General features: G+C 46.1%; 2 protein-coding genes across 2 annotated transcripts; both read right to left on the bottom strand.

Annotated features, from left to right (window-relative positions):
• Nucleotides 1–2,318: 2,318 nt before the first annotated feature.
• Nucleotides 2,319–6,083, bottom strand: LOC100282815 (USP family protein). Its single transcript, NM_001155721.2, has 2 exons — nucleotides 5,178–6,083; nucleotides 2,319–2,743 (listed from the first exon to the last, which is right to left on the bottom strand). Exons 1-2 carry the CDS (start codon nucleotides 5,953–5,955, stop codon nucleotides 2,736–2,738), a joined length of 786 nt encoding a protein of 261 aa, NP_001149193.2. The 5' UTR covers nucleotides 5,956–6,083; the 3' UTR covers nucleotides 2,319–2,735.
• A 3,769-nt stretch (nucleotides 6,084–9,852) lies between these two features.
• On the bottom strand, nucleotides 9,853–15,628 carry LOC103636588 (receptor-like serine/threonine-protein kinase SD1-8). Its single transcript, NM_001397546.1, has 7 exons — nucleotides 14,199–15,628; nucleotides 11,694–11,825; nucleotides 11,415–11,584; nucleotides 11,032–11,242; nucleotides 10,666–10,900; nucleotides 10,415–10,565; nucleotides 9,853–10,330 (listed from the first exon to the last, which is right to left on the bottom strand). The coding sequence occupies exons 1-7, from the start codon at nucleotides 15,580–15,582 to the stop codon at nucleotides 10,019–10,021; spliced, it is 2,595 nt and encodes an 864-aa protein (NP_001384475.1). The 5' UTR covers nucleotides 15,583–15,628; the 3' UTR covers nucleotides 9,853–10,018.
• Nucleotides 15,629–16,042: the final 414 nt, after the last annotated feature.

Genomic DNA, 16,042 nt, shown 5'->3' with positions numbered 1-16,042 from the left:
CGCGCCAAATCGAAAAATTCACTGCTGACACTACCACTTTCAACACAACTTTGTTTTAATTCTTTATCTTTACTATATTAAAGTATCAGTTTCAATGATCGTTCTACATCATTTTTATCTTTACTATATTAAATCACCAGTTTAAACAGTCCTCTTACATCGTATTTTTACAAAAACCTTTTACCATTTTTTAAAATCAACTCGCACTCCAGCCCATGCACTATACCCACTGCCCAACAAACCCTGCGGGACACGCGCAAGGGCTCCACACAACACCTGCCTTGGCTGCATCGACCTAGGGCATCGACGAGGAGAAGGCTAGTCGCCTCTCGTGCTTCCCCAAAAGTAGGCGAGGTAGGTCGGGGTTCGCGAGGTTCACACCGTGCGCGCTCCCGCACGTCGTTTCACAGCAGGTTGAGCGCCTCGTCTATGTCTGTTTCGCTCCCTGCTTCACAGGTCACGCCCATGCGCGCCATAGCCTGTCGCACAATGATCTCGCGTGTGCCCGTCTCTAGCCCAGAAGATCCCAACCCCGCACGCGTCATCGTCTATCTGTCGCGTCGTTGCGGCCTCCTAGTCGGATGCCTCGTGTTGCAAACTGTGTGGCCTCCGCGGTCATGATGGCGCTTCACCCAGCGGTCTCGACGCGATGCACAGGGGTCGTTAGGAACGACAATGCGTCCTCCGCTGCACTAGGTGGATGTCTGACCGGCGACAACCGAGGGATGATCGTGCGTGCGGCGAAGGGCACACAGGTGGTGCCCAAGGGTGGCAGGCAGGAAGCACCTCTCGCTGCACCCATAGTGGAGATCCCGTCACGTGCTATCGGGTGAACGACAGTTGAACGGATCGAGTTCCTGATCCATTTTATGGCTTGCAATTTCAAAAATGAGTTCGCCTTCTTCTGTCTGATCGTCGCCGCCTCATCTGATTCGTCGGTTCGTTACTCCACGACACCATGTCAATTAATTACCTCAGTTGCAAATTGAATCAGTGTTTTCCTATAACGAGTCAAATTCATCGTGTGTACCAGTAATTTGATGTGCTTTCCTCGTTTTTGGAGTAAAAATGTGACCGCATTCTGAACATTTGTTGGATCAGTTCACAATTGATTGGATCGTTTGTCTTTTTTAATAATCTGTTGATTGACATGTTTAAGCTTAATAATCACCGTATAGATGCTAGGCATTACAAAGAAAGACGAGAAAGGTGAGATCATGAAGGCTGCAATTGAGATGAAAATTGCTAGGATAAAAGATGGATACATGGCTGAGGTGTCCACTTTCAAACAGGTTCCTAATTGGTTTCTGCAATAATATCTATTTATGTACTCCATGTTTTGTTTTGTGAGGTGATGCTATAATCCTGATATTAATCATTTGCGTGCTGTCAGAGACGATTGAAGTTCTGAGCTTTGTGTTCTTTATATGCATAACCACGATGAGATTCACCATTTTGCGATTAAAGTAGCTTCTTAGACTAGCTCCAACAAGGAGCTCTAAAGGGTCCTGTACCCTAAATTTAGAGGACGAGGACGTCCTCTACTCCCTCCAGCAACGTCCACTAAACGGTCCTCTAAATTTAGAGAACACTGCTGGATCCTCTATATGTAGAGTTTCTCTAAATGGTTCTCTATCTATTTAAATACTTTAAACAACCGGTTTAATAAAACTAAAATATGTACAATACATTTGAGAGTATGACAAATACATATGTATAAAAATTAAAAAATTAAAAATGTCTTTAATATAGGTATTTACATATAGAGGACGTGATTTAGAGGACGTTGTTGGAGAGAAAGTAGATATAGGAGATGGAATCTTTTAGAGAAAACTGTAAAGAACGCATATAAAAGATGTATATAGAGGACGTTACTGGAGACAGCCTTAGTCTATGCTGTCTAAAGTTAGTGTACCCATAGAAGACCACCTTCACTCTTTCAGATTTATTTTATGTTTGTTTCAATTATTTAGAGTTGTACTTGTCACCACTCATTTAAACTAAGTTTCATACTGAAATATTAAGATCGATGATAATATATATGTTGTTCGTTTTCATTTAATCATTATACATATTATCAAATAATTTGTGTGTCGTCGCAACGCCGAGTATTGAACTAGTTTAACTATATATGAAATAAAATTTATTAGCATATATTTTTATAGTAAACATATTTAGATATACATACTGCTTTTTATAAATCTAATTAAATTTAAAATTAACCAACTCCTGGAATGCAGAATATGGCTATGGCATTTATTTTTGACAAATTTATTTCAAACGAATTCTTCTCAAACAAGTCTTACAGAATACAAATATGGAGCATGCAAGCATAAGCTAAGCAATAATTTTATCCAATATACAGGTGATAATAAATACTGAAAAGTAGCGGTTCTCTATTAACGAGTATCCAATACAGTAAACACTAAACAGGCTTAACAGAGAAGATGATACCGTGTAGATAACTACCGTTCGACAACATAAAGTTCAAGCATCTGCAAGACACCTTCGACCCACGGGAAGAGTACTCTACATCTCACAAGCAAACCAACAAAAAACTCAGATGATCTACGACTCCGATATGAAACTCAACGGGAAGCAGACAGCTGATCATGATACGCAGTTGATATATAGAAGCAAAGATAAACAGCCGGTCCCATCTTCCAGATACACAGGATTGCCTCACTACAAGCCTCATGTTTTCCTTCGTTCTTCAGCCGCATGTGGCCGTTGCCTCAGTTTTCTGCAGTCCACAGAGATAGTGGAATGAGAATCAAGCAGGCAACATATGTCAACAAGTCAATTTCCACACCACAAAAAGGTTGGATATCAGGCTGATTATGATGAGGTCAAAGAAAGCAAAGAGCCAAAGATTGGCATCCGAGGAAGTCAATGGTTATGTTTATGTCAATTACCAAATAGGTGCACCCAAGATGCAACACATGAGAGCAAATTAATATATGCTCCATCAAAATAAATGAAATACCAAGAGGGAACAGAGTGCTAATGCAGTGATACTGTTTTTGCAAAATCGAGTTAGGGGGTGTTTGAATGCACTAGAGATAATATAGTGGCTAAAATTAGTTGAGACATCCAAACACCCACTAGAGATAATATAGTGGCTAAAATTAGTTGAGACATCCAAACACCCTAGCTAATAGTTTAGCTATTAGCTATTTTTAGTAAATTAATTAATAGTTAGGTAGTTATTTGTTATCTAGCTAATTCCACTAACAACTTTTAGCCAACTAACTATTAGTTCTAGTACATTCAAACACACCCTTAAAATATGGCATCATAGAACTTCGCAACCAGCATTCTACTCCATCAACGTTTTTTTCTCAAAATCCCAATATAATCGAAGAATATTCAAAAGGCAGCTGCATATGAAATGTGTTTTGTCCTGAACTGCATATGAACAACAAATAGATGTACACAACGGCCAAAGCATTTCTGTATCTCAAATCTCAATTATCATCAGTAAGTTGCCAAGACTCAGAAACCAGTAGAACATTTCTACCCCAAACTAAAGGACCTAGCACATCATACAGTTCAATTGTGTAGGGAAAACATTTCCATCTTTTTTTATCTTCCGCTACAATTTTCTGCAACCAAGGCCATGTTAAACTCCCTGTACCTACTGTCACAAGTTACCCACAACGCTAAAGTATGGTGACTGGCAATAGGACCACTAAACCAATAAGGCCCCTAGTCTAAGTCCATCTGTTCCAAACAACAACTTTCAAGAAGAACAGATTGTGTTCTTGAACTAGCAGACAACAGTAACTATATCCACAACATGGTTACTTAGAAACGAAAAATAAGATGATAAAACCGCCTGCTTCAATCAATAATATGTGGATGATCTGTAGTTTCAACTGGTTTAATGACAATGCCAGTTATCATCCATTGCAACTAGGGAGAAGCAACAACATGAGATGATGAGAGGATGAAAGTAACAGAGTAGTAACACCAAGGCAATAACATAAGTAAGGATGGCATGATAACATCATGGCAGTAGCAATAGGGAGGACCCTTGTCAGGGCATAAGAATAAACAGAAAAAAGAGAGGAGAGTAACCGATACCACCATAGAAGTGACACAAATACTCCAGATGCGTAAAGGATTAGAGTAAGGGAAATCAAGATAATTTCTAACAAGAAAAGAAGATACTCTAGATTTCTGAAGGACGTGATTTTAATTGTCTGTGCCCCTAAGCAAAACCTCCCAAAAAAAATAACCGCTTTGAAGTGGAATACCTTCCACGAAGGTGGCAGTGAATAAATTTCTACTTCATTGAAAATCTTAACTGTAAGATTAGACCTAAGAAAAAGAGAGACTAACTTTAACCAGGCAACATTAAACTACTTTGATTAAATTGCAAAGTAAGCTAAGTAGCTATGTTCATCTTTGGCAAAGCATCTGAGCTACTGGAGCTAAAAATCATGTCCCATGATGCAAATTTTCCCTGTTTATTCAACTGGAAAAGCATAGTCTAGCATTTTGATTTATAATTAACTTCTACAGTAAGTATTGAACTATTAAAATTTTCAAATAAAATAGTGATTTATCAATCATCCTATCCATTCATAAGAAATGACTGAGAGATGTAAGATGTAACACGTCCAACTCCTGCAGCCCTGCCACATGCAACTAATAATATAGCTATTGATATTATAATTCTAATTGGCAAGGTTCAGTGTTTGCTTAATATCTGCAAAAATTGAATTTTAATTTCTTGTGCTTACTCTAAACATATTAAAATCATATCTGTTCAAAACTTCAAATATTTCATCTACGTTGCATTGCATATTCTTGCATTAAGCAAGAAATAAAAAAAACAATATCAAAAGTGAAAACAGTGAAGAGATGAAGTCTGCAGAAGCAGATGTATTTGCACCATATTTTTCATGTAATTTGTTGCTTTGCCACTACGAGCGTATTGTCCTAGTATAATTCTAAGAGAGCCAGCAAACATGTAGGATTAGACGCTATCAGTATTTTTCACAGTTTACAAGAGCATGAAGCAAGTTAATTGATATAGCATATTAGCATAAACCAATTTGTCTGGCCAAAAAGATACGTGGGTCTTTAAATAAGCATGAGGGCAGTAGTAATATGAAACACACCAAGCTATCAGGCTTGTAGTAAACGCTACAAAAAGAAAAGAAGCGAACCTTTCTGCACCTCAGGTGCATCGTGATAAACAGGTTCGTCCTCTGGTACAGTGTGCAACTCATCTGTCACCCCTGATGCATCTCCACCGGCATCTGCAGCATCATCAGGGTAGCGAACAACCACAACAGGACATACACAGTGGTGTACGCAGTAATCACTAACACTCCCAAGCCGCCCCTTGCTGCCTTTCCGGGAGGCCCCGAAACCGCGGCTCCCCATGATCATGGCGGAGAGGCCAAGGCGCTCAGCCTCGAGGCAGAGGCGCTCCTTCATGTCGTGGTCCTTGACGACGTGGATCTTGAAGGGGATCTGGGCGTCGACCAGCGGTTGCGCGAGGTCCTGCGCCTTGGTGGAGGTGAAGGCGTCGTAGTCCTCCTCCCGTTTCTTCTGCAGCTCCTCCTCCGAGGGACCGCCCTCGGCGGCGGCGGCGGCGTCCTCGGCAGCGTCGTCCTCGTCAGCGACGGAGACCGGGATGGAGCCCCAGTCGGCGCCGTAGAGGACGGAAGTGGGGCGCACGTGGAGCAGCACGACGGCGTCCCCGGGGCGGAGGTAGTTCTGCACGGCCCACTTGACTGCGAAGGCGGACTCGTCGGAGAGATCAACGGCGATGGCGATGCGACGGTGCGGGGAGGCCGGGTTGGTCCCGGCAAGCGAGGAGAAGAAGAAGCGCGGGGAAGAGGGCTGGATCGCGGCCGCCTGCGCCGCAACCGAGAGCCGCACCGCCGCCGGGGCTGCAGGGACGTCGGCGCCGGCGCCGTTGGAGGGGTTGGTCGCCATGGGGTGGGTGAGTGGGTGGGAGGTGAGTCGTTGGAGGAACGCCTCGCTAGGGTTCTGCGGCGTTTACTTTGATGATGAACAAGTGCTTGTTATTTTTCTGGGAATTTTCTGTGGCGATTTGATCCGGGGTGTGGTGGAAGGCAAGGGGAGAGAGGGTTTTGGTTTGAAATGAAATGGGCGAAAGTGCGGGTACTCCCGACAGCGAGGCTGATTTGGGCAAGAAAGACTTGCACACGTAGCACCCGAGTGTGGCCCACTGTCTGCTCCTTTTGCCACGCCTTTTCTAATATTTCGTCTGGTGGTAATGGATTCCAATCTAAATCCTTCTTCAAAAAGCGATGAAAACTTAAATAAATTTTAGTTTAGAAAATAGAAATAGGATCGGATCCTAATCCGATCTTTAAATCTTATAGTATAAAATTTAGAGTTTATTGTCACCCCTATACATAGCTCGTCTATTCGTGCCTTAATCTTTACGATTTTTATTTGGAACGGCTTCACCAATAATAAAATCTGAATCTGGGATTTCCCAAGCAGCAACTTCACTAGTAAATCTAAGGTCCACCATAAAACTGTTTATCAAATATAGCAAATCTAAATCCATACCAGAACGATTTAGTTAGAATTGTATATTTTACAGTTGGTTGTATTCCTGAAAACCGCATTTTCAAAATCATAGTAATTTAGATACCATCATATTTTTAAGTATTGCAAACCCCAATCTACCCTAAAGTTTCATGGCATAGCTAATACCATGGTTTATAATGTTATATGGAAACAATAACCAGCAGTAGTTTTTTTAGCTAATCAAAACTATAATATTGTCATAATAATTGCAATGCATATTATTGTAAAGGATTAATTGTATATATACCACTTAACTTTTACAAAATGGACGGTTATTTCATTCTGATGCCATGAAGTGACATGAAAACTAGTTTCCAATTTGTCAAATTTTTGAGTGGTTTGTTCCCAACTGACCCTATTATAAAGCAATGGTTTTAAGAAATATTGTTCTCTATAATGTTGGATGGTCTATCACCATCTTTATTTTTATTCATGTGTCCTCATGTCTAGTGTGCCTCCTCTCATCTATTCTTCCATTGTTGAAGTTATGCGGTTGGATATGTGCAGTAAATGTTATAATTATAGTGTCTCCAATAGTGAACTTTTCCGACGCCAGCAACATCTTGGGAGGTCAGAGTTTACGATGGAAGACCAAATGGCTATGGCATGGATGCAGCACAGGAGGTGCTTTAGATGGGCCTCGACACAAGAGTTTGTCTCGTGTTGGCAGCGTAAAGACGTCTGGGACGGTGGAGATGGATTTGTGATCACATGGGTGGTGGAATGGCACGAAAGAGTGATGGGAGTAGGCTTTTCGTGATGGACTTGGTGTAAGGTCAGTAAATGTAGAGATGAAATTAGATTTTGTAGGAAGTTTCAAATTTTCGATAGTTGTTTTTATATAATTGTTGGAGAAGGGTTTTCTTAAAAAAATCTTAAATGCACAATTAGGGAGTTGTTTATATGACTGTTGTAAATGCTCTTAGCATGCTAGTAAAACAATCACTGATCAGTGCATAATTACTCCAAATAATGGTTGGTAGTATGGTGTTTTCTCTATCGTAGTAATCTATCCTAAAATTATTATGAATCCATTTATTCAAAATAGAGGGTAGCTTACCTTCCTAATAGTTTCCTTGTGGACTACGTGGTCTAGTCCAGGATCAGAAGATGTGCCCCATTTTAGTCAATGGGCATATGCCAATCATGAGTGTGTAGATCATGATGTGGTTCTTAACCAAGGTCGCCTTAGGGTTTTGACGACTTTGGTTGTGATATCCTCCATTAAAGGTTTTCCACCTATGCAGAGCATGTACCTCGCTCTCAATTCGTCTGTCTCTATTGACTGCTCGGATCATTCCGATTTAGGCCCTGTTTCAGACAGCTCCAAAGTCGCGAATGAACTTCCGGTAGTATCCCGCGAGGCCCACGGCAACTAATCGACCTATGCTCACGATCGATCTCCGGTCGCACAACGTAGACACATGGCAATCACCTTATTAACTACTTCAGATCAGTCTTTTGTTTGAGGATGGAACGTTGTGCTCATGCGCAACTTTATGCTTGCCATCTCGAAGAGGTCCCCCCCCTCTATAGGGTCAAAACGGGTTGAGCCGAGTTAAGCTCGGCTCGGTCACTTCGCGAGCTCGGTAATGAGGCTCGGCTTGGCTCGATGTAGGCTCGCGAGCTGGTTCGGCTCGGCTCGCGAGCCTGTACACTCAAGTACTCAACAACAGTAATTACAGTCATTAGCTTAAATTTGAAGCACAATATGTTCCATATAATAAAAAATTATGTCCCTGCACTCTAGTTCCTTGTGAGTTGTGACCAAAACAACACACTGGTAGGGATGGCAATTTTACCCGCGGGTTCGGATATCCGCCAGATATCCGACCCGTCAGGTACGGGTTCGGGCACGAAATTTGACCCGTGGGTCTTACCCGTACCCGACCCGATTTTATTACGGGTCGGGTACGAATTTGATTTCTTACCCGCGGGTACCCGACGGATATCCGAAAATAGTAATTTTAGATTTTCAACCTACCAATACGCTAGCTAGCCGTCCACACGCGACAGCTCATCCTACTACCATTCCTCCCCGTCTGTTGATGCTTCCGATCTGGTTCTAGTACTAGTGCCAGTACGTAGTACTAGTGCTATCTAGTACAAGTACTTGAGCTAAGAGAGTGTTAATACACCAGACGACTATGCTAGCTACTCTCCGATTTTGACGAGTTGGAAGTTTATTAACAAAAAAACATTAGCAACACATGTCCAGGGCTACATCTACACGACTGCACTGTGCAACAACATTATGTGCCTCCGGTGATCATGGCGATGTGCGACGCTCAGAACTGCACTAGACTTTATTTAGGGAGAATGCACCAAGCTGCTATACCCGACGGATACCCGATATCCGCCCGATACCCGATGGGTACGGGCACGGGTACAAAATTTTACCCACGGGTAGAGTCATGGGCGGATATGGATAATCCCCGCGGGTATGGTCGCGGGCGGGTATTTACTCTACCCGATCCGAACCCGACCCATTGCTATCCCTACATACTGGTCACTGGATCTAGATGACTGGACACTGGTAAACAAACTGACAACTGACAAGTGATAGCTGCAGTAGTTTGGACCGAGCCTCGAGCCAGCTCGGCTCGGCTCGTTAGTGTAGCGAGCCGTGGAATTAGGCTCGGCTCGGGCTCGTTTAGGCTCGCGAGCCTCGAGCTTTTTTTCCAGCCCTACCCCTCTATACGGCCTGGACGCTCCATTCGGCCAGGTTGATAGGATTAGAGCTTCTATCATAGAGACTGCACAGATTGTAGGGATAGGGCATTGCGGGCTGGCGCAGGACGGGGGCGCGGCGGACAAGGGCACTGTGACCGCGCTATTCTTCGGTGGACACTGATCAACGGTTTTAGGAGAGGAAAACACACGTGCTTCCTTTAGAGGAAATATGCTAAATAATTTTCTACTTAATTCATATAGAGTGGTGTTTACAAGTATTTATACTTCCTTCTAGTCCTTTTCTAAAGAGATTAAATCTAAGATCCTCTCTTTTCTCTCTAACAAACTTTATGTCTTTAATCTCCTAAACATCATCTAACTAATCTGTATGAGATCTTCTCTTTTCTTTCTAACAAACCTTATCTCCTAAATCTTCTAATCCTTATCAGACTAATCTGCATACTTATTGTTGGTCGCCGCCGCCTCTCCTGTTGTCCGCCGCCTGCAGTGGCGTCCGATCATAACAGAAGTGCTTTGTAACATTAGCAAAATTTATAAATTTCTTAGTGTCCAGCATTATGTATCACTAATCGGCGCTAAAAGCAACAAAGTTTCTACCAGCTGCTGCCTGCTATTATTCAATATTCATATAATTTTCTGCTGCTTAAGCACACAAGATACTGAAGAGGCCGCCAAATTTACTCTACAATACACATTTCCCTAGCAGTTTAAGTTTCATTTCAGTCATAACTCATAACTACTACTATCGACCTTCAAGCATGGTAATTGTTGCACTGTCAAATATGCTGCAGTCTGGCTTGGTTGACGACGTGTCTGTTTCCATCAGAACTCTCCTAGCGGCGAAGCCAGGCTGCTTAGGAGTTGGCAGTGAGGTGGCATCGGTACTAGCCAGCATCAGAAGCACCTGAGACATCAGCGGACGGTCGTCTGGGTTCTCCTGCACGCACAAGAGCCCAACTCTGATGCACTTGTGCACTTCGTCCGAGTTGAACGACCCATTCATTCTTTCGTCTGCTAGCTCTATGCTCTTCTCCTCGTTCCACAAGCTCCATGCCTGCGGGGGGGAAAACGGTTACCAGGTTTCAGAAGTTTCATACAACTGGTATTTGTTCACTAGACGAGGCAAGTTGTCACTTACATGGCCTAGAAGGCTTTGGTTGTTTGAATAGGAATACACTCCTCTGTTCCTCCTACCGCTGACGATTTCCAGCAGCAATACTCCATAGCTGAATACGTCCGACTTGACAGAGAAGATCCCATCCATTGCATACTCCGGAGACATATAACCGCTGTAAAATAAAGAGCCACGCACATGAACTCGATCAGTACTGCAAAGATGAATTTGTATGATGAACATCAATTGCGTTCCTGTATCAATTCAGAACTTACTACGTGCCGACCACTTTTCGGGTATTGATTTCTGTCTCTTCGTTGCCAAATATCCTCGCCATGCCAAAGTCTGAGATTTTGGGCGTCATCTCCTTGTCCAGAAGGACATTAGCTGCCTTCAGATCTCTGTGGATGATCCTGTATCTCGAGTCCTGGTGGAGGTAGAGTAGACCTCGAGTAATGCCTTCTATTATACGGTACCGCACTTGCCAATCGAGCACAACGTTGTCCTTCTCTGTTGACGTACAGGAGCAGGTTAGTTAGTTTTTTTTAAAAAAAAACTATGGAAGCATCATGAAATTCTCATGGTTAGAAAAGCTAGGCTGTTTTCTTGAAAGCATAGAAAGGCTAGTTTGTGACTTGTACCAAACAGGAAATAGTCCAGGCTCTTGTTTGCCATGTACTCGTAAACAAGCATCCTTTCTTGCCCACTGACGCTGCACCCAAGAAGCCGGACAAGATTGCGATGCTGGAGCTTGGCTATCAACAAGACCTCGTTCTTGAACTCGTCAAGCCCTTGTGCAGACGTCTTCGAGAGTGTCTTCACTGCGATTTCCATTCCGTCCTCGAGCTTACCCTGCAACATCGATGGGAACCACCCTAGTTAGCCACACAGGAGCTGGATTCTTCAGGACTTGCTTGGGACTTGGGATACTAGTAGAGAGAACTCAAAAGAAGGCATTTTGAAAAGAAATGCTAGCATGTATATGCATATCTGACTCTGTTCATGTAGATTGCAGAGTGCCCACCTTGTACACTGGTCCAAATCCACCCTCGCCAAGCTTGTTTTCGATCGAGTAACCATCCGTGGCAGCTGCAATCGTCCCCACATCAAATATTGGCAGCTCCAGGTCGTCACCGTGGCTGCTTCCCTCGTACCGGCGGCCGGTGGGGCGGGAGCTACTCCATTTACTTGATCCTGTGTTATCGTCAGTGTAAACGTCAGGACAAGATCAAGCCGTCTGTCCCTTCTGCTGCATTGAGGCATTTGTGCCGTTCTGACAGAGTGTGATGATCGTGTTACGTACCGTCTGTTCTTGTTAGCCTTCTCCTCCATGACCAGATGAGGAGACCAGCGACTGCTAGAAGAAGCGCCAGCGCCGAGACGCTGGCGCCGACTGCGATTTTGATGCGCGCCTCCCTTGATTTAGCTTCTACATCTGTAGTACAGGAAATCATGCGTGAATGTTAGTAGTTTAGCGGTTCACAGCAGTAATCCTCAGCATACTGACCTAGAGGAATACGATCCAATGGTTTGCTAACTTTTTTGTGATTTGGGGTGCTTCTGCTGCTTCGTCTTCGTGAGATGCTAGCTAGCTAGCTAGATCAGGCCTGCACGCCGACGACAGAGATGGCGGGGACCGACCCGTGGGCCGTGGGGTTTGCTTTGCCCTGGACGGACCCGCGGTGCGGCTGCGCATGTGCTTTGCTTCTCGCGGGCGGCGGGCCGGGCCCATACGGCCGTTTTCACTTCGGTGCGGGCCCAGTATGCTGCACAAGCGCGCGCGTCCCTATCGGTTCGGGCTCCACGGAGGAAACGGTGGCTCCAGTCTCGCCATTCGTACAAGTACTATGCAACGGTCGTCCTTCTTTGTGCTTGAGGCTTGAGCACACCCGGAAAAGGGAGACTTGCCTGTCGCTTTCCCCGCTTTGGATTGATCAGTGGATGAAAAAAGGCGGTACACGTCACTGCGTCAGAAACCATGTGTTTTTATAATATTTTTTTCACGGGGCAACTGGCGTGGACGGTTTCCGCATTCTAATAACGTGTCAGGCTGCGCGCGACAGTTACAGGCTTGCAGCGCTCGGGAGATTTGCCATCGCAACCACGCAAATTTAGCATGGTCGACGCGAGCGTGACCACGAATCCGACGGTCTCTGTCCCAGTCTCATACAATGTTATATAATTTTCTAAAACTATACTACTCTCATTTATAAATAAATAACACCGTTGATTTTTTAAAAAAACTTTAATCACTCGTCTTATTCAACAAAATAATGAGTTATTATTTATTTTTTGTGATTTGTTTTATCACTTAAGGTAGCTTATGCTTGACTAAAAAAATCACGTTCTTGAATAAATATTTTGAATAAGAAGAATGGTCAAAGTTCTCGAAAAAAGTCAACAGTGTCATATATTTGTGAACAAAAGTAGTATATAGAATAGTAAGAAGAGAGAAAAGGGCTTAAACCCAATGTTGACATATACCCACATGTTCCACAGTATTATGTAATATGTCTTTTTTTGGCTTGGTGAACATGTGTGAAAAAGCTAGAAAGATTATTGGCGACTATGATAAAGGATAAGCAGGTTCACTCCGATAGACTAGGTGTGAATGACGATGTCATAAGGCTTAGACCGAGGGACCAAAGAGGACGAAGATTGATAGCTTGTGACTGACACATGTGGATATTAACAAATGTAATAATAATACTTGGAGGAGTAGACCATTGATCAAGTTAGGATAACCGTTGACCAAGTCAAGCAGAGCCGCTCGAGGACTTTGATCAGGCGGACGATGCTGGAGGTGTTGTGTTGAGATTGTGGAGGGAATGTACCAAATATGGTATTTATGAGGGTTTTGGTGGTTTAGGTGGACGTTTTTTTGGGTTTAGGCTAAACCTAGTTAGAGTTAGCATCACCACGAAAAAAATACGTCGAGACAAAGCAAAGTCGTAAAATGTCTGTGATTGTCAGATGCAATAATGAAGGCTTTTGTAGTAAGCTCGGAACCCTTTGTCTCCAACCATTGAATGATCCCTCAAAAAAACTAATTTTGAATTAAATGAGGCTATAAACTATAGAGGGTCACAAGCAGTTTGATCTTCACATAATGCAGCAGTAAGCTGGCAGGTGCTGCAGCTGCACGGTGAAGTAGCACGTCAAGAGTCGTGCCTCCGGTGATGCACGTACATTGCAGCTGCAGCAACAACCGACAACAATCAACAGTCCTGTCCTATTATCATTTGACTTTTTGGCTTTTGCTAGCTGCAGCCAAAGCTTACCGCTTTAGGCAGTGCTGCTCTCTGCTCTAGAGAGGAGAGGACACTCACTCAACGGGGCCGCTGTCTCGCTCAGGAAAAGCTCTTTTTTTTTGTTCACCTTTCTCCCTCTCGACTATTATTGCACGACCTCGGCATCTAACGGTCTCATATTGGAGATAAAAGGAGTTGAGGGGTACTTTAATTAACGAGGACGGGTTAAAGCGTAAAGACGATCGCAGCAGCCCCTACAATATATATTAAAAAAAAACGGATAACACATGGCCTCCATCCATCTCTCCATCAGCTGAATGAGGGGTGACGCCTTCCTCAGTGCCTCTCGCCGTCGTCTTTAATTTGCCGGACGGGGCAGGGGTCACCGACGGCGATTATGTTCGTGGAAAAAAAAAAGAGGCGGCCGGGCCGGGGGGAACTCTGTTTTGGACGGATCACTGAACGACGATATGATAATACGGAGTACGTATGTGCTACTACCAATGCATATACAGTGTACAAAAGTGGGGCGGCGGCGTTCGTTCGTTCGTACGTACCGAGATCCACGGCGGCGAGGCGGACGAAGAGGTCCTGGCCGAAGTCGGGGTACACGCGCAGGTCGGTGAGCCCCGTGGTCCACATGACGCAGCCCGAGCCGGCGCCGGCGCGGCGCCCACCGCCGGCGCCGCCGCTGACGTTGGCGCTGGCGTACGCGGTGCAGGAGCAGTTGCGGAGGCACGCCTGCCGGCACTGGTCCAGCGTCAGGCTCCAGTCCACCGCGCTCCGCTCCGTGTCGGGCACCTTGGCGTGGCGCACCGTGACGAAGCCGTCGGTGCCGTTGCGGCAGTCCAGCGGCGTGGACCGCACGCACCCGTCGCGGCCGTCCCGCAGCGCCCACGCGGCGGGGGTCCTCGGGGTGAAGCCGCGGAGGCAGGAGCAGACCGGCATGTTGTTGGTGTCGCACACGCCGTTGGGCCCGCACGGCGACACCGCGTCGCACTGGTCCTTGGGGGCGTACCAGTACAGGTTCCACGCCCGCGCCGCCTCCACCCACGTCGAGCGCTGCAGCAGCCCGTAGTTCCCCGTGCTCACGACGCCCAGGTGCGAGATGATGGACACGTTGTGCACCTGGAAGCTGTACGTCACCTCCCGCGCGCTGTTTACGAAGCTGAAGGTGAAGCCGGAGTAGGTGGCCGTGTCCGGCACGCCGGTGAACTGGACGCCGTCCCAGGGCCCGGACCGCCAGACCTTCTCGCCGCCGTTCCAGATGAACACCTGCGGGTCGCCGCTGGTGTCCATCACCATGGCCACGGGGCCCGGGGAGGGGTCCGACGGGCTTTTCCACGACGTCAGCGTCCTGTTCTTCCCTTTCACGTAGTCGATCCCCAGCTTCATCTCCGGGAGCAGCGTGTCCGTCGGGTAGTCGAACCCCTCCCACGCCACGCCGCCGGCACCGTCCTTGAGCACCAGGTTGCCGTTGTCCAGGATCTGGGCGGCCGGGCTCGCCAGCCTGGACGCCGGCTCCACGGACCACACGACGGTCCTGTTCCCCGCGGCAATGGCGAGCGTGCCGCCGGCGGAGACGGAGAGCGTGGCGCCGGGGTTGTCCCCGACGGCGCCCGCGATCGGGGCCTCGCGGTTGGCCACCCACACCACGGTGCGGAGGGAGACCTTGTTGTACCACACGCCGAGGTAGGTGCTGTTGGCGCCCGGCGGGGTGAAGAAGCCGAGCGCGAAGTTGCCCTCGCCGCCCGAGACCAGCGTCTCGTTGCCCGCCAGCGGGCGGTCCGGCGTGATGATGTCCCTGGCGGCGTGGCAGGCCGTAAGGTGGCGGAGTAGGTAGAGGAGGACGCACAGGAGCGGGGACGCCATCGCTCGGCGCGGACGATGGGCCGCCAGTGCCTCCTCCACCGCGCTGGTACCGCGAGTGGCGTCTTTCATGCACGCTGGCGCTTTTGACGGGTTTTGCAGGGATAGGCTGGTGGTGAATGTCGCAGTGGAGCGTGGCGTGGAGTGGCTGCTTATCTGGACACTTGACAAGGAGCCCAAGGCGCCTTTTGCCATGTGATGATTGATGAGAACAATCCACGCTGCAACACTGTTGCATGTGGGTTTCATAAGTGATCCTGGCCTGATCCTTAGCCCATCTAAATTGTCTTTTAGGGCTTGTTCGGTTAGCTCTCAATCCATGTGGATTGAGTGAGATTGGATGAGTTTGAATCCCAAACAAGTCAAACTTCTTCTCATTTTTTTCCAATCTCATCCAATCCATATTTGTTGGGAATAACCGAAAGCCCTTAGAAGTAAATTCTTTTATATCCCACGACGAGGGTTTCATAAGTGATCGTGACCAGATCGCTAGCGCATTCATTTAAAAAAAATCCCAAATTGTCTTTTAGAA

The sequence above is a fragment of the Zea mays genome, chromosome 8, assembly GCF_902167145.1.
Source record: "Zea mays cultivar B73 chromosome 8, Zm-B73-REFERENCE-NAM-5.0, whole genome shotgun sequence".
Taxonomy (NCBI): domain Eukaryota; kingdom Viridiplantae; phylum Streptophyta; class Magnoliopsida; order Poales; family Poaceae; genus Zea; species Zea mays.
The sequence above is the reverse complement of the archived record's forward strand: the minus strand, read 5'-3'. Positions and strand labels throughout refer to the sequence as shown.